At 45.5% G+C, this 18,125-nt stretch overlaps 1 protein-coding gene across 2 annotated transcripts in view; it reads right to left on the bottom strand.

The window, feature by feature from the left end:
- LOC109873120 (platelet-derived growth factor receptor beta) overlaps positions 1-18,125 on the bottom strand; it is a 28,588-nt gene that overhangs the window by 6,469 nt on the left and 3,994 nt on the right. For both annotated transcript variants that reach the window (XM_020464667.2, XM_020464666.2), the window contains 18 exons: positions 16,067-16,140; positions 15,609-15,890; positions 14,973-15,230; positions 14,670-14,800; positions 9,143-9,302; positions 8,754-8,937; positions 8,519-8,634; positions 6,410-6,530; positions 5,896-6,107; positions 5,482-5,576; positions 4,751-4,883; positions 4,512-4,616; positions 4,280-4,390; positions 4,017-4,179; positions 3,694-3,845; positions 1,838-1,956; positions 1,552-1,674; positions 811-922 (listed from right to left, as the gene is read on the bottom strand). In XM_020464667.2, coding sequence (XP_020320256.1) covers positions 811-922; positions 1,552-1,674; positions 1,838-1,956; positions 3,694-3,845; positions 4,017-4,179; positions 4,280-4,390; positions 4,512-4,616; positions 4,751-4,883; positions 5,482-5,576; positions 5,896-6,107; positions 6,410-6,530; positions 8,519-8,634; positions 8,754-8,937; positions 9,143-9,302; positions 14,670-14,800; positions 14,973-15,230; positions 15,609-15,890; positions 16,067-16,115 — 2,626 coding nt within the window. In that variant the 5' untranslated portion in view covers positions 16,116-16,140. The remainder of the gene's footprint in view (positions 1-810; positions 923-1,551; positions 1,675-1,837; positions 1,957-3,693; positions 3,846-4,016; positions 4,180-4,279; positions 4,391-4,511; positions 4,617-4,750; positions 4,884-5,481; positions 5,577-5,895; positions 6,108-6,409; positions 6,531-8,518; positions 8,635-8,753; positions 8,938-9,142; positions 9,303-14,669; positions 14,801-14,972; positions 15,231-15,608; positions 15,891-16,066; positions 16,141-18,125) is intronic.

Here is an 18,125-nt window from a genome sequence, read left to right as displayed (position 1 = left end):
GTGTCATGTCTGGAGGAAACCTGTCACCATCCCTAAGGCGACGCATGGTGGTGGCAGTATCATGCTGTGGGGATGTTTTTCAGCGGCAGGGACTGGGAGACTAGTCAGGATCAAGGGAAAGATGAATGGAGCAAAGTACAGAGAGATCCTTGTTGGAAATCTGCTCCGGAGTGCTCAGGACCTCAAGCTGTGGAGAAGTTTTACCTTCCAACGACCCTAAGCATACAGCCAAGACAACACAGGAGTGGCTTTGGGACAAATCTCTGAATATCCGTGTGTGGCCCAGCCAGAGCCCGGACTTGAACCCGATCGAACATCTCTGGAGAGACCTGAGAAAAGCTATGCAGCGATGCTCCCCATCCAGCCTGACAGAGCTTGAGAGGATCTGCAGAGGAGATTAGGAGAAACTCCCCAAATACAGATGTGCCAAGCTTATAGCATCATATCCAAGAAGACTTGAGGCTGTAAACGCTGCCAAAGGTGCTTCAACAAAGTACTGAGTAAAGAGTCTGAATACTTATGTAAATGTGATATTTCAGTTTTTATTTGTGATAAATTTGCAAAATTTTGGAAAAACCTGTTTTTGCTTCGTCATTATGGACTATTTTGTGTAGATTAAAAAATATTTTATTTATTTTAGAATTAATACAGTCTGTAACGTAACAAAATGTGGAAAAATTCAAGGGGTCTCATTAGTTTCCAAATGCACTGTAACTAATATCAAGACATACATTCATAGATATTATCTCTAGTTGCAATAAGTAAAGAATCAAAACACATCTGTTCTATTGCAGAGATTTTTATATTTACCTAGAGTAAAGATCTCTGAAAGCAGAATGCCAAAAGACCAAACATCGCTCAAGGTTGTGTAGAGGTTCTGGAAGATACTCTCTGGAGCCATCCACTTCAGTGGCAGGAATGTCTATGATATCGATACAGAGTTACAGATGTAATTATGGAAAATGGCCTTCTGCTTTTGGTACAGTGAAGAAAATTGACATTGTTTTGGTATTCTGACCGAAGTCCTGTACCATCTATGGCATAATGACTTTTGGAAAGCTGTTTCACATCCTCTTCTGATCTTAGACCAAAAAAAACAAAAGCCAAGAAAACCCCAGTGGAAAGAGTCTGCAGCCCAGATATCCAATAACTCAACCGCATTTCTGGCAAAAACAACTTCACCCTACTAGGAAGTTTTAGCATTTAAAAACCCTGAAAATGGCGCCTGCGCCATCTTTTTAACCTAAAACATATTTTACTCTCAGGATGTGCAGAATTTACCAGCAATACAGCAGTCTGTTAGGGGAAAAAATAGCTAAAACGCTTTTAAACATTACAGTGATGTCGGTCAGATAGTTTGCATAAGTAGGTCATATTAACCCACATCTCTGGAAGTTCCTTATAAAAGAATTGTCTTTCAGTTTCAATCACTTTCATCTCCGAACAGAATGGCTGTTTGGTTGTTTCTTCCCCTCCTTTGCTTACTGTACATCTTCCAATGGCCTGTAAACAAATACACAACGACAAAAAAAACTAAACAAATGAACTCACTTTGCCTTTGGCTATGTAGTTGGAGTCGTTCATGACATCACGAGCCAGGCCAAAGTCACAGATCTTCACCAGCTTTCCCTCGCAGATGAGAACATTTCTGGCAGCCAGGTCACGATGAACACACTGTGAGGATAGGGCCAACAGTATAGACTATTATTGAAGTTCATGTGGGTTCAGTAAGGTAAGTTACACGTGTTCTCAAGAATTAAGGAACGTTCGATGTGACATGGCAAGAAATGTCATGATATGAATAAGGATGTATTATGAAGCTATTCCATTGTCATACATTCTTGGATGCCAGGAAGTCCATGCCCTTAGCCACTTGGTAGCTAAAGCCCACCAGATCTGTGTAGCTCAGAATTGGGGAGTCACTGATAGACAACGCGACGTCTGCTCTCTCTTGGCCTGAGCAACATGAAAAGAGAACATCAAATTGTCATAAACTTTGAGCCAGACCGCGCAAACAAATTGATCAACTGATGGTGTTTATCAAAAGAACCGTGTTAAAAGGCATTGTCTGGTTACACAAGAGGTTGAAACATATGTATATATTTTTCTGAAAGATGCTTGGTTGTCAAAACTCTAAGTGGAGAGAAAGGCTTCCCTATTTTGGTCTCTCCGGTAGTATTTCAACATCAGGGGTCTGTTTGTCTGCTCACCATCTGCCTGACAGGGATGTTGAAATGTCTTCAACAGACAAAAGTAGCGTGAGGATGACCATTGTTTGCTGCTGCTTACCATAATACATGATGAACAACCAAGTTTTCATCAAATAAAATGTTGGTTTTATGAAGTGTTTTATGCCTTCAGTATTTACATTGCTTAAACCAATTAATAAAAAGTGTGTGCCTGTGTCTGAAATGGCACCCTATTCCCTATATAGTGCACTACTTTTGACCGGGGCACATAGAACTCTGGTCAAAATTTGTGCACTATATTGGGAATAAGGTGACATAAAACACACATTTCTTTGTAGAAAGCAGGGGTTGGAACGAAAATACATTTCCAATCGGTTCATTTTGAACAGAACCATGATTTATTTTATTCTGTTCTACTGCTCCAATCAGCAAAATAAAGTTCTGAACCAGTTCAAACCTCCCAAAAAGTACCGGTTTATATCGTTCTTTTCTGTTCATTGTTAAACCTCTGAAATCATACTTTTTAAACAATTAGCTCGACATTAAATGAATTCACCAATCATGCACTGCGGGTAGAGCAGCTTGCTATGGAACAGGAAAACTATAGCTCAGTGAGTTGTTTACATGCTGTGATAGAAAGACAAGTGTAGGGCACGAGATGCAACTGAAACTTTACTGGTGTGGAGAGTGCAAGAGAGGGTGAAGGAGGAGGAAGCTTGGCTTGAAGTGCTGGGCATCTTGTGATGACATGCATTATCTGAATTAGGCCCACATAATCATACCTGGAGGATTGGCTTTTATAGAGGAACTTTGAATGTCTTTGAACTTCAGAGTTGGTTTAATGTTGGACCAGAGCTAGCTAGCTAACAAGCTTGTGTGTGAAGAGCGGCACCTGAATTAAAAGCACCTCTTAGCTTTTTGTAGTTAATACATCCAATGTGAAATGTGATAACTATAGAATCCCTAACTAGCATTGGCAAAATTGCATCCATTCTCCTCCAATAAAAAATCTCTCTCCCTAACTTCTGAATCATACTTAAGTCAGTAGGCTCCTAGACAATGCTTGGAGGGGGATGGGCAGGTAGCCTAAATGAACACATACTGTCAAAAATTGTCAGCTGGCAGGCAGACACTGGAGGAAGTTTCTGATTGACAGAGGGAGGGCTTTGAATAGGCGCTGCGTTTTTTATGGGACTGGAAGAAATGGCCAGAACATTAAACAACGTTATTAACCGGTTCCTGTTCCAGGAAAGTATAGATCACTTTCGTTCCCGGTTCTGATTCTGTTCCTTGTAGTTTTTTTTTTTTTTGTAAAGTTATTTTTCAGGTTTTCGGTACTGGTCCCTGAATTGGTTCCAACCCCTGAAAAAGAAAGTACCCACTGGGCACAGGCGTCAATTCAACAACTATTCCACATTGTTCAACGTCATTTAGTTGAAACGACGTGAAAACAATGTCGATTCAACCAGTGTGTGCCCGGTGGATAATGTGTACAAAAATGTACCTTGTCCTTGGTAGTTGCTGTCCTGATGGTAGGGTGTCTCATTGACTGAGGGCTCGATGTCTGCATACTTGATGTTGTCACTCAGCTCTTGCATTGGGACATAATTTAAAGAATCTTCCTTGGTCATGTCCATGTAACCCCCATCGCACTCACTGTCAAAAACCAAGGGCATAATTTGTTACAATAAGTGATAGTACTATCATCTTTGACAGAAAGCATTGGCCTCTGAATCCATTTTCCAATGCAACTTAACATAGAATGTTGATGGGTGATTTTGCAATGTAAAATTAGTAGTGTGTACTTCGGGAAGGCATCAGTCTTGCCTTTTTCCTTGGATTTGGACTGTACTCTCTGTGCTGTTCCTGCACATATCAGCATCCCTGCGGTTTTTGTCTGCGTAGTACTGCAGGAAGGTATGCTTGTTGCGGTGAAGGTAGTCAACCAGGTCACCATAGCAACAGTACTCAGTTATGAGGTAAATGGGACCTTCAGGACAGAGGAAAGCGGGCAGTTGTTAACACATACTTTGACTAACATATCAGAATATGTTAAGTCTATAAGCAGTGGCATGCTTTCCAGTTCCCACCTTGTTTCGTACAAGCCCCCAGTAGGTTGACGATGTTTAGATGGGGCCCAAGGTGGCTCATTATCTTCAGCTCAGATATCAGAGCCTGAGTCTCACTTGTCCTTGCTGTGGCTGTCAGTCAAAACAATAGCAGAACATGCAGCGTTGTAGAATGAGTAACGAGTAACGAGGTCAGTGTGTAAAATAGAGGAAATGTCAAGTTGTTGGTAATAGTGAAGCATAAAGTACTCACACTTGAGCATCTTCACAGCCACTTTGGTGGTGGACTGAGAGTGACCAAGGCCATAGGCTGTGGCCTCCACCACCCTCCCAAATGCTCCAGAACCCAGAGTGTGACCTGGTATGACAGAACATGAGGTGTACTGTTAGCTTAGCTAATGTCAAATATATCAATACATGATGATTCATAAATAGGCTGCAGTATTCACACAATTATACTAAAACATTCCCTGTAATTTAGTAGTCGCTCACCCAGGACCAGGCTATCCCGGGGAACCTCCCATACACAGTCATATGGCAGGTGCATGGGGTCCATGTAGGTGTACTTATGGCCATCTGAGCTCACTGACTCGATCACCTTCCAACGGATCTCATACCGGGGCTTCTAAAGGCAGGTACAAAAGGCTGTCAGAGTTTTATATATCATATATTTAAGTAATAAGGCACGAGGGGGTGTGGTATATGGCCAATATACCACAGCTAAGGGCTGTTCTTATGTACGACGCACCGCGGAGTGCCTGGACACAGACCTTAGTCGTGAATAATTGGCCATATAGCACAAACCCCTGAGGTGCCTTATTGCTATTATAAACTGGTTACCAGCGTAATTAAAGCAGTAAAAAATACATGTTTTATCATACCTGTGGTATAAGGTCTGATATACTATGGCTGTCAACCAATCAGCATTCAGGGCTCGAACCACCCAGTTTATAAACAGAATTATACTTCATTGTCCCCGAGGGGAAATTTGTCTTGGACAATGAAAGAGTGCTGCTACTTCCACAAAAATACATGAATACATAGAATCAACAGAAAGTTTGTTATGCCATGCAAGGCTGTGACTTAAGGCAGTTCCACATGATTTCAGACCTACTGACCAGGCTCCAGTTAATTATTGTAGTCTTCGCTAATTTTACAGTCTCATCGTTCAACAGTAGCATCACTATCAAGACAAACAGATGGGTTTCTGTTTGGGGGCTCACCTTTCTCCAAAGGGCGATGAGGATGATGAGGAAGATGACGGCAATGACCACCAGGGCTAACACTGCAGCCAAGACAGCCACCTGGGAGAACAGAGCTGCAGATGCACACACAGAGAAGGAGCTCATACAAGCGGAGAACCTCAGCGTTCCTTATTCATACTCTGTTAGTGAAAGTCAAAGACTTAGCCAAAGACTAATACATTTCTATGACTTTATTTTGATAAATATGTCTCTAAAGTGTATTGAGGCTTTTGACCAATGCACTTTAAATAGATTGTGATTTGAAATAGTACATCAAAAGTAATCAAATTGTTTCCATTTTAAATTAAATGTTTTAAATGAGAGTTACTGTAACTACTTATAGCTTATTTGCATATATGTAAATACGTATCGCTTATTTGCATGAATGCTTACAGTTCGAGACCAGTTTGATGTCCCAGGCCCTGCGCCCTCTCTCGTTGCGGGCTTCACAGCGTACTGATGTAATACCCCCTATGGTCTGGAAGGTCAAAAGGCTGCGGACTTGGTTGACCCCTGAGGCCTCGATGTAGCTGACGTTCATCTGGATGCTGACGTTCTCTTGGTCAGCCGACAGAGACTTCCATGCTGTGGTCTTATTACTGCATCTGGGTGAAGATGTCATAATTAGCTTCGAATGGTGATAGAAAAAATGCTTGTTCAGGTCGTGAGACTTTCTGTCTGAGCGAGATATGGGGTGACTGGGACAGAAAAAAAAACAGATGTAGACTATTGAGAGTCCAAAATAAGCAACAGGTCTAACAAATATCACTCAATTGTTTAATTACAACGTGTGACCCCTTTGTAACACTGCCCTATACAGATTGAGAGTTAAAAGTCAAAACACAACTGAAAAGCCTGAATATGCTTCATTGTGTTGTTCAGTATTTCCAGGGGTCTGTTCCCTTACTTTCCAATGCTTTCACAGCTGTACCAGTGGACGGTGGGTGTGGGGACCCCCTCTGTGACACAGAGCACTCCGTGGCCCTGGTCTATGTGCTGGTCAGACAAATCTATTATCTTCGGGGAAGCTGCAGGGAGTGGAAATATCCAATGAGACAGTGAAAGGTAGTGAAACATAGATAGACTGAGCAAAAATATAAACGCAACATGTAAAGTGTTGGTCACATGTTTCATGACCTGAAATAAAAGATCCCTGAAATTTTCCATACGCACCAAAAGCTTATTTCTCTCAATTCCTTTGCACAAATTTGCTTACATCCCTGAGCATTTTTCCTTTGCCAAGATTATTCATCCACCTCACAGGTGTGGCATATCAAGAACATTGTGCTGGGGACAATAAAAAGGGCCACTCTAAAATGTGAAGTTTTGTCACACAACACAACACAATACCACAGATGTCTCAACTTTTGAGATTAAGTGCAATTGGCATGCTGACTGCAGGAATGTCCACCAGAGCTGTTGCCAGAGAATTGAATGTTAATGTCTCTTCTGTAAGCCTCCTCCAACATCATTTTAGAGAATGTGGCCTCACAGCCCCAGACCACGTGTAACCATGCCAGCCCAGGACCTCAACATCTGGCTTCTTCACCTGCGGGATCGTCTGAGACCAGCCACCCAGACAGCTGATGAAACTGTGGGTTTGCACTTCCATATAATTTTTGGACAAACTGTCAGAAACCGTCTCAAGGAAGCTCATCTGCGTGCTCGCCGTCCTCACCGGGATCTTGACCTGACTGCAGTTCGTAACCGACCTCAGTGGGCAAATGCTCACCTCCGATGGCCACTTGTACGCTGGAGAAGTGTGCTCGTCGTGTGGGCGAGCGGTTTAATGATGTCAACGCTGTGAGCAGAGTGTCCGATAGTGGCGATGGGGTTATGGTGTGGGCAGGCATAAGCTACGGACAATGAACACAATTGCATTTGATCGATGGCAATTTGAATGCACAGAGATACCGTGACGAGATCCTGAGGCCCATTGTCGTGCCATTCATCTGCCGCCATCACTTCATGTTTCAGCATGATAATGCACAGTCCCATGTTGCAAGGATCTGTACAGAATTCCTGGAAGCTGAAAATATCCCAGTTCTTCCATGGCCTGCATAATCACCAGACATGCCAACCGTTGAGCATGTTTGGGATGCTCTGGATCAATGTGTACGACAGCGTGTTCCAGTTCCCAACCAATATCCAGCAACTTCGCACAGCCATTGAAGAGTAGTTAGACTCTATGTAAAGGAGATGTGTCTCGCTGCATGAGGCAAGTGGTTGTCACACCAGATACTGACTGGTTTTCTGATCCACGTCCCTGCATTTTCTTTTAAGGTATCTGTGACCAACATATGCATATCTTGTATTCCCAATCATGTGAGATTTGAATGCACAGAGATGCACAGAGATACCGTGACGAGATCCTGAGGCCCATTGTCGTGCCATTCATCCGCCGCCATCACTTCATGTTTCAGCATGATAATGCACAGTCCCATGTTGCAAGGATCTGTACAGAATTCCTGGAAGCTGAAAATATCCCAGTTCTTCCATGGCCTGCATAATCACCAGACATGCCAACCGTTGAGCATGTTTGGGATGCTCTGGATCAATGTGTACGACAGCGTGTTCCAGTTCCCAACCAATATCCAGCAACTTCGCACAGCCATTGAAGAGTAGTGAGACTCTATGTAAAGGAGATGTGTCTCGCTGCATGAGGCAAGTGGTTGTCACACCAGATACTGACTGGTTTTCTGATCCACGTCCCTGCATTTTCTTTTAAGGTATCTGTGACCAACATATGCATATCTGTATTCCCAATCATGTGAGATCCATAGATTAGGGCGTAGTTAATTTATTTGAATTATATGAACTTTAATTCAATAAAATCTTGGAAATTGTTGTGTTTACATTTTTGTTCAGTGTAGTTGATTGTTTAATCAATAGAAGAAACTGTTCAACATCCTTTAAATTCAAACATGATAACTCAATAAAGAATGGCTGAATAGTGATCCCATCTAATGTAGATATGTCTGTCCAGAGTTGATAATGATTCAGGCGTGTATCTTACACTTGACTTGAAGATCAAAGGTTATCTCCTTGACGTCGTCTTCATTGGCCACCTGGACAGTGTAGAGCCCCCTCTGTTCCATCCGGACCCTTACCAAGGTCAGAGTACTGAGGTAACTTAAGGTCAAACAGAACACAATCAATATCATGGGGCTTATGTACTGATTCTCAATTTCATTGTCACCATAATAATAGATTTCTTTGTTGGGCTGTTCATGATCATATATGACGGGTACCTGGTCTCATGCACCTCTCTGGTGTCAATGGATACAGTTTCCCCAGTAAGGGTGGTGTTGTCTCTGGTCCAGAGCACCTGAGGTTTGGGAAACGCTTCGATCTGCACTGTGAGCGCAACGCTCTGATACTGCAGCGCTGAAACATTGGTGTTGATGGAGGGTTCCAAATCCACAAAGCCCCGTTCTGTAAAATGACATTTGAATAGAAGATCACTACCTTATGGCAAGAACATCAATCAGTTAGATACTTTCCAAAGCAGACACACACAAAGCCCATTGAGGTCCTATTACAGTGTGCATAGTATTTCCACCTTTTCATTCGATTTAATGAAAAGTTACTCCGCTTATGTTGTTGTGAGTTTGGAAAAGTTTTGAGGGTGTTTGCTCACCCAGAACAGTGACAGTGAGATTATCCATGGCTGACGTTCCGGAAAAAGGGTCCTGCACTCGGCAGATGTAATGGCCAGAGTCCTCCAGAGTAACAGTGGAGATGTTCAAGAAGGAGCGGATTCTAATCTCCGATAGAAAGTCTGTCAGTGGCTCAATTGTCTTCAGATGGAAACAAATTATAACAGAGGTAAGAACAGCATAGCAACAACCTAATTATCAACAAAAGAGATGATTATGCTTGGTAATATATGTCATGACTGTCTTGATCAGGTCAGGTTACAGGAGACCACAACCCTACAGATTATCTCTCAACCCCAACAGAGGAGAGATCTAGGGGTCTGAAGATGTGGGGGTTTTATGACCCCTCACGCCCCTGGTAAATCTCAGGCCACAGACAAATTCCTTTGTCCTGTTACTATGGAGAACCAGCCTCAGAACAGTAAACATGAAATAAAGGGACTTTGGAACAATGGTTTCCGTCAGCCACAATGGTGGTCATGACGATAGATGGACTATGAAAATGTATGTCATTTTTGTTTTGTTATTAAAGGTTAATATATGACGTTATTACGAAAACATTGTAACGTGAAGAGTTTTCCTAGTATATGTTTGATGTTTATACATTGTACGTTGTGTGGACAATATCCAAATCAAAGAGAATGTTTTGGGGAAGATGAAATGTTAAGTTAGTTGTCTAAAATGGTATTTGAGAAAAATCTAGCCCTTGCCTCATTAACTTGGTACTGTCACGACCTGGTCTAGTATTTTGTGTTTTTTCTTCATGTATTGGGTCAGGCCAGGGTGTGACATGGAGTTTTTGTATTGTGGTGTGTTTTGTCTTGGGGTTTTGGTGTGTAGATATTTGGGATTGTAGCTAGTGGGGTTTTCCAGCAAAGTCTATGGCTGTCTGGAGTGATTCTCAATCAGAGGCAGGTGCTTATCGTTGTCTCTGATTGGGAACCATATTTAGGCAGCCATATTCTTTGAGTTTGTCGTGGGTGATTGTCCTATCTGTTCTATGTGTACTCTATGTTAGTTTGACACAAGTATAGGCTGTTTTCGGTTTTCGTTTCGTTTATTTGTTTTTGTAGTGTTCGTGTTTAGTTCGTGTTTTACGTTTGTCTAATAAACATGGATCGCAATCGACACGCTGCAGTTTGGTCCGACTCTCCTTCATCACCACTAGAAAGCCGTAACAGAATCACCCACCACCAACGGACCAAGCAGCGTGTCAACAGGCAGGAGCAGCCCAAAGAGGAGAGGCGCTATAAGGATTTCTGGACATGGGAGGAAATCCTAAACGGAGAAGGACCCTGGCCTCAGCCTGGAGAATATCGCCGCCCCAAAGAAGAACTGGAGGCGGCGAGAGCGAAGAGGCGCCGTTATGAGGAGGCAGCACGGCGACTCGGAAGGAAGCCTGAGAATCAGCCCCAAAAATGTCTTGGGGGGGGGGCTCAGGGAGAGTGTGGCAGAGTCAGGAGTCAGACCTGAGCCAACTCTTCCTGTTTATCGTGAGGAGCCTAGGAGGAGACCAGAACCAGAGCCGGTGTTGGAGGTGAGCGAAACAGAGACTGTGAAGGAGTTAATGGGGAAATTGGAGGAGAGAGAAATGAGGGAGTTGCTGTGTTGGTGCTTTTTGCATGGAATTCGCCCGATGGAACGTGTCGGGGATTTGATGGCACCTGGGTTAGCGCTTCACACTCGTCCTGAGGTGCGGGTTAGTCGGCTGGTGAAGTTGGTGCCAGCCTCACGCACCAGGCCTCCTGTACACATCCCTAGCCTTGCACGTCCTGTGCCAACACTGCTCTCAAGATCTCCAGTACGCCTTCACGGTCTAGCCCATCCTGTGCCACCTCCACACTCCAGTCCTCCGGTAGCAGCTCCCCGCACCAGGCTTCCTGTGCATGTCCTCGGTCCAGTAACACCAGTACCAGCACCACGCACCAGGCCTTCAGTGCGCCTCGCCTGTTCAGCGCAACCAGAGCCTCTCTCCTCTCCTGCGCTGCCGGAGTCTCCCGCCTGTTCAGCGCAACCAGAGCCTCTCTCCTCTCCTGCGCTGCCGGAGTCTCCCGCCTGTTCAGCGCAGACAGAGCTGCCAGCCTGCAGGGAGCAGCTGGAGCTGCCAGCCTGCATGGAGAAGCCAGCCTGCATGGAGCAGCCAGAGCTGTCAGCCTGCATGGAGCAGCTAGAGCTGTCAGTCTGCATGGAGCAGCCAGAGCTGTCAGTCTACATGGAGCAGCCAGAGCTGTCAGTCTGCATGAAGCAGCCAGAGATGTCAGTCTGCATAGAGCAGCCAGAGCTGCCAGTCTGCAAGGAGCTGCCAGTCTACATGGAGCAGCCAGAGCTGTCAGTCTACATGGAGCAGCCAGAGCTGTCAGTTTGCATGGAGCAGCCCGAGCTGCCAGTCTGCATGAAGCAGCCAGTCTACATGGAGCAGCCAGAGCTGTCAGTCTACATGAAGGAGCCCGAGCTGCCAGTCTGCATGAAGCAGCCAGTCTACATGGAGCAGCCAGAGATGTCAGTCTGCATGAAGCAGCCAGAGTTGTCAGTCTGCATAGAGCAGACAGAGCTGCCAGTCTGCAATGAGCTGTCAGTCTGCATGGAGCAGCCAGAGCTGTCAGTCTGCATGGAGCAGCCAGAGCTGTCAGTCTACATGAAGGAGCCCGAGCTGCCAGTCTGCATGAAGCAGCCAGTCTACATGGAGCAGCCAGAGCTGTCAGTCTGCATGAAGCAGCCAGAGCTGTCAGTCTGCATAGAGCAGCCAGAGCTTCCAGTCTGCAAGGAGCTGCCAGTCTACATGGAGCAGCCGGAGCTGTCAGTCTGCACGGAGCTGTCAGTCTGCAAGGAGCTGTCAGTCTGCAAGGAGCTGTCAGTCTGCACAGAGCTGTCAGTCTGCAAGGAGCTGTCAGTCTGCAAGGAGCTGTCAGTCTGTAATGAGCTGCCAGTCTGCAAAGGGGCTGCCAGTCTGCAAGGGGCTGCCAGTCAGCACGGAGCCGCCAGAGCTGTCAGTCTGTAAGAAGCCGCCAGAGCTGTCAGCCCATATGGAGCAGCCAGCACCGCCAGTCTGCCCAGCGCCGCCAGTCTGCCCAGCGTCGCCAGTCTGCCCAGCGTCGCCAGTCTGCCCAGCGTCACCAGTCTGCCCAGCGTCGCCAGTCTGCCCAGCGCCGCCAGTCTGCCCAGCTTCGCCAGTCTGCCCAGCGCCGCCAGTCTGCCCAGCGCCGCCAGTCTGCCCAGCGCCGCCAGTCTGCCCAGCGCCGCCAGATCTGCCATTCAGCCAGACTCTGGCTGCTTCATGCAGACTGGCAGCTCGGGCTCCTTCATGTAGACTGACAGCTCTGGCTGCTCCATGCAGACTGACAGCTCTGGCTGCTCCATGCAGACTGACAGCTCCTTGCAGACTGGCAGCTCTGGCTGCTCTATGCAGACTGACGTCTCTGGCTGCTTCATCCAGCATCGCCAGTCTGCCCAGCGCCGCCAGTCTGCCCAGCGCCGCCAGTCTGCCCAGCGCCGCCAGATCTGCCATTCAGCCAGACTCTTCCAGATCTGCCAGTCGACCAGACTCTTCCAGATCTGCCAGTCGACCAGACTCTTCCAGATCTGCCAGTCAACCAGACTCTTCCAGATCTGCCAGTCAACCAGACTCTTCCAGATCTGCCAGTCAACCAGACTCTTCCAGATCTGCCAGTCAGCCAGACTCTTCCAGATCTGCCGGTCGGCCAGGATCTGCCAACCAGCCAGGATCTGGTAGATCTACCTACCTGCCTGAGCTTTCTCTCACTCCTGAGCTTTCTCTCACTCCTGAGCTTTCTCTCACTCCTGAGATTTCTCTCACTCCTGAGCTTTCTCTCACTCCTGAGCTTTCTCTCACTCCTGAGCTTTCTCTCACTCCCGAGCTGTCTCTCACTCCCGAGCTGTCCTTCAGTCCCGATCTGCTCCTCAGTCCAGTGGGTTTCTGGGTGAGGACTACTAGGCCATGGTCGGCGGCGAGGGTGGTCTATCCAGGGACGCGAGGAGAGGGGACTAAGACATCAACTGAGTGGGTTCATCGTCCCGCGCCAGAGCCGCCACCATTGGACAGACGCCCACCCGGACCCTCCCTATTGTTTTGAGGTGCGTTCGGGAGTCCACACCTTAGGGGGGGGGGGGTTCTGTCACGCCCTGGTCTAGTATTTTGTGTTTTTTCTTCATGTATTGGGTCAGGCCAGGGTGTGGCATGGAGTTTTTGTATTGTGGTGTGTTTTGTCTTGGGGTTTTGGTGTGTAGATATTTGGGATTGTAGCTAGTGGGGTTTTCTAGCAAAGTCTATGGCTGTCTGGAGTGATTCTCAATCAGAGGCAGGTGCTTATCGTTGTCTCTGATTGGGAACCATATTTAGGCAGCCATATTCTTTGAGTTTGTCGTGGGTGATTGTCCTATCTGTTCTATGTGTACTCTATGTTAGCTTGACACAAGTATAGGCTGTTTTCGGTTTTCGTTTCGTTTATTTGTTTTTGTAGTGTTCGTGTTTAGTTCGTGTTTTACGTTTGTCTAATAAACATGGATCGCAATCGACACGCTGCAGTTTGGTCCGACTGTCCTTCATCACCACTAGAAAGCCGTAACAGGTACGCCCAGAGAATGTCCCTAAAGGCGGTTACGCCCACTTCTGACCCGAGGGTATAAAACCTGTGAGTAAAGAATCTACAACAGGACTACGTGACCCCAGCTGCAGCAGGGTCTGAAAAAGTCAACCAAAAGTCAATCCTTTTCTACCCAAGCTACGGATGAGTAGCTGTGTCTAAGCGGGTGAATTCAAGTCGAACCACCTAGCCTCCATCTCCCATCGAATCGTGGTATCTAAAGGGTTTCATTCCTATGCTGTGAGCTCTGAGCTACAGAGCTGTCTGTCCTCCTTCCAGAGAAAGGAGTGGGGGAACAGACTTCTAAGCCAAAAAAGGACAGTGACACCGGGAGGACGCGCAGGAGAAGTACGTCATCGAACCGTGGAATGGTCCTCGCAGAGAATTCCTGGAGAGCGGCAGTTTGAGGCAAGGCTAGGGTTAGAATAACATAGCTGACAAATTCACCAAATGTATATTTCTCTTATGTACTTCTTTTTTCTCTCTCTTTTGAAATCCCCATTGTACTAAGTTCAAATCAATAGCCTATAATGTGTTTTGTCTGTGTGTATCTTTTAGCATCATTTTAGCTTCTTAGTAAACTAAGATTGGTGTGGTGCAAATTCATTAGTGGGACCCGGGTCCGTGCAGATTCAAGGGCTATACGACGTTCAGATTATGAGACTGATAGAGGCAACTGGTTAATTAGCGGCTGGTGTAAAATCGATATTCTGATATTCTTTGAGTTAATTTGGGAAATAGAAACTCAATAAAAACTAGTTTTCTCATGGTGCCCCAGGATAATGAGTTAATAATTGCTTGATTCAGTTAATCACGTAATTAGAAACTTGTAATCATTCGATGAGCAACAGTCGTCACATTAACTAATACAACGTCACGTCATATAGGTCACATATTGTCCACTCACCTCTTTACGGGGAAAATCCCATTTGAAGTAAACCATCTCTGCTTCTTCTACAGTACAATTAACCATTAAGGCCTCGCCTCGTTTCAGCACCGTCTTTGAGAGTGTCATGAAGGCGTTCATGGATTTGGGGACTGGAAAGAGTCAATCGGAAGAGGACATTATAACAGGTCAGACCTTCCTGCAGCCTGGTCTTCAATAAGCATTTTACAGCTTTTGAAAGAATATTTAAAGATTGTGCGTTGAGACACTTTTTATTTTTATTTTGGTTGAAGTTTCACTTTGAGGGTTGACACAGAGCCTTACCCACAATGCTGTAGACATAATACACCTGGGACGCCTTCTCCTCTCCGTTCATGGCACCTCGGCAGATGTAGGAGCTGTCTTTCAGGATGGCGGTGAACCCTTTACTGGGGTGGTATGTTCCCTCCACACGGGCCTTGCTGGCCCTCTCGTACAGGGTCACGTTAATGCCAGGGTCAGTCACCACGCAGGGAATGGTACCTTCCTCTCCCTCCTTCATCACTACTGCTTGCTGCAGGGGATGAAACCATTCCTCAGGGTCTGGGGAAGTAAAAAGGGAAGTAAAAACAATGACATTTCTAAAATAGCCTTTGGAGACACGGGGATATTGTGTTCAAACAGTATGGGGTGGTGTCAATTGTGAAACCAGCACTAACTTGTATTAGCTTCGAATTGTAACAGTTTGTTCCTCCATAGTCCTCCTACAATAGAAGGTTCAGTGGTCTAGGATGGTCTAGTGGTCTAAGCCAATGCCTCCAGATCACATATATCGCTGCAGCATGGGTCAAATCCAGCCCACTGCTATTTCAGCACACTCGCTCCTCTATATTTCCTCTCTACCTTTGTCCTATCCAATCAAATAAAAGACAAATGCATGACAAAGAAAATAGAAGGTTCATAGAGGGTGTTTGGTCTCACCTGGTACAAACACCGATATGTCCTTGGCCTCCTCTGTAGAGGGCTCTTCACAGATATAGTTCCCAGAGTGCCTCCAGGTGACGTTGTGGAGGACCAGCACACTGGTGGTTCCCCTGTCCTCCACAGCCACTCCCTCCAGGCTGGGGTCGCGGGGAGACTTCCAGGACACCTTGCTCCAACCAGAACAGACCACCGTGAAGGAGGAGTTGGTGCTCAGTATGACCTCCTTCTCACTGGGGCTGAGCTCCAGACTGAAGCCCTCTGGACAAAACTGCAGCAGCACTGGGAAATGTATTTAGTATTTATTAGGATCCCCAATTAGCTGCTGCCGAGGCAGTGGCTACTCTTCCTGGGGTTCAAACATAATGAGATGAACAACGTGAACACGTTACAAATGTGCAATCTTGACTACTTCACGATCCAACTACAGTGTAAAAACCCATTTAGCTTTTTCTTACCTGTAAAGATGGCCACCAAAGGCAGAGACTTTGCCAAGCCCAACTCCATAGTGCCAGTGTGAATTGATAACACTCTGGAAAATAAACATTGAATGGTGAAGGAGTACTGTGTAGAGAGATGTATGTGATGTTTTTAGAGGGATTGTAAACATGGAGGACTTGCCGTGTCTGGAAACAATTAGGCTCAAATCAAAGAGTGGAGAGCACAAAGATGGCGAGGACACTGGGACAGGAATGAGTGGGTATACTGGGAGTGCACAGAGCATGTCAACTGAAGTAAATAAGGTCTGTGAATTGGAAGCTCACCAGCCAGGGGTAGATGTAACATAGTACGTGTAAATCTGTCTCCCTCCATTAAGGATGATATGTTACGTTTCGTATGGTATGTTTTAATTTGGGGATGTCCATCATCCATTTTGTATGATACACTCTTAGAAAAAAAAGTTGTTTTGTATCTAGAACCAGAAAGGGTTCTCCGGCTGTCCCCATAGGAGAACCTTTTGAACAACACTTTTTGGTTCTAGGTAGAAACATTTTGATTCTAGGTAGAACCCTTTTGGGTTCCATGTAGAACCCTTTCCACAGAGGATTATACATAGAACCCAGAAGAGTTCTACCTGGAACCAAAAAAGTTTCTCCTGTGGGGACATCCCGCAGAATCCCTTTGGAACCCTTTTTTCCCCTAAGAGTGTATGTTACAAATTAGCTAGGCTAGGGGTTAAGGTTAAAGATAGGGGTTGAGGTTTTTATTTTTTATTTTTTTTATTTCACCTTTATTTAATAAGGTTAGGGATAAGGTTTGGGTCAGGAGTTAAGGAGTTAAGGTTAGCGTTAAGGAAATCATTAGCTAACCTGCTAAGTAGTTGCAAAGTAGCTAAAGCGTTTTAGGTAGTTGTTGCAAACTTACTAATTAGCTAAAATGCTAAAGTTGTCCGTGACGTGATCCGAACACGCAAACTTTGGGTATACGCCCACCCATCCTCCCTCCCCGCCCGCCCCCCGCCCAAACGCCCTTCTTTCATTTTTGGCTTAAATAACCATACGAAATGTAACACATCTGTCACAGATTCACATTTACTCAGTAGCGGTGCGTGGCTAAAATCACTGGGGAAGCCAAGTCAGAAAAGTCAGAGAATTACGTTGTTTGCTCTGTGACCTGTTAGTTCATTTGCCTTGCGACTGTGATATATAGGCCTAAGACCGAGACAATAAGAAGACACAGTGGCAGAATAAATTCAACCACACCTTTGTTTCCTCACAAAACCAGAGAGCAACCTCAGTCCGGTGAAATCCACAAAGCACAAGCATATTGCAAATGGTTACATGACCCACAGCATGGTCATGCAAGTTAATGTTTCCGGCATTTTCAGACTGCTAAACAACTATTGATTTAGAACCACGGAGAGTTACCGCAAGTCGCAAAGAAAACACAAGCTGCCTCCACTATTCCAGCACCATTTCAACATCACAAATTCACCGATAGTTAGTCTAATACAGTGACAACTAAAGGATACCAAAAACGATTTAGTTCAGTCAACATAAGCTAAATATGATGTGGCTTTCCATGGTTCTGATTTGTGTGTGTAAGCTAGTTAACATTAGCCTTCTACATCTAGATACATTTTGAACTTCCAGTCCAGGGACACAATGTATGAATTAATGGTTGGATCAGAGTTGCCATTATAATCATTGGCCAGTATTGAGAATTAAGAAAAACCACAAGTCCAAATCCTTATCTTCATCCATGGCTAGCACTGCATCAGATGCTTTTATAGTACCTGGTTCGAATCCAGGCTGTATCCAGCTGTGATTGGGAGTTCCATATTGTGGCGCACAATTAGCCCAGCATCGTCTGGTTTTGGCCAAAGTAGGCCGTCATTGTAAATAAGAATTTGTTCTAAACTGACTTGCCTAGTTAAATTGAAAAAATGCTACTGGCGTCAACAATGCCATACTCTTTATGACCAGATACATGGCCTACAGAGACAGAGGGGCGCTGTTTTGCTCGGATGCTTTCTCCGGTGAGGTAGATTCAGGCTCTTGCGAATTTAAGGACGAT

The sequence above is a fragment of the Oncorhynchus kisutch genome, linkage group LG28 (genome assembly GCF_002021735.2).
Source record: "Oncorhynchus kisutch isolate 150728-3 linkage group LG28, Okis_V2, whole genome shotgun sequence".
In the NCBI taxonomy this organism is placed as follows: domain Eukaryota; kingdom Metazoa; phylum Chordata; class Actinopteri; order Salmoniformes; family Salmonidae; genus Oncorhynchus; species Oncorhynchus kisutch.
This window is presented reverse-complemented; position numbering and strand designations above follow the sequence as displayed.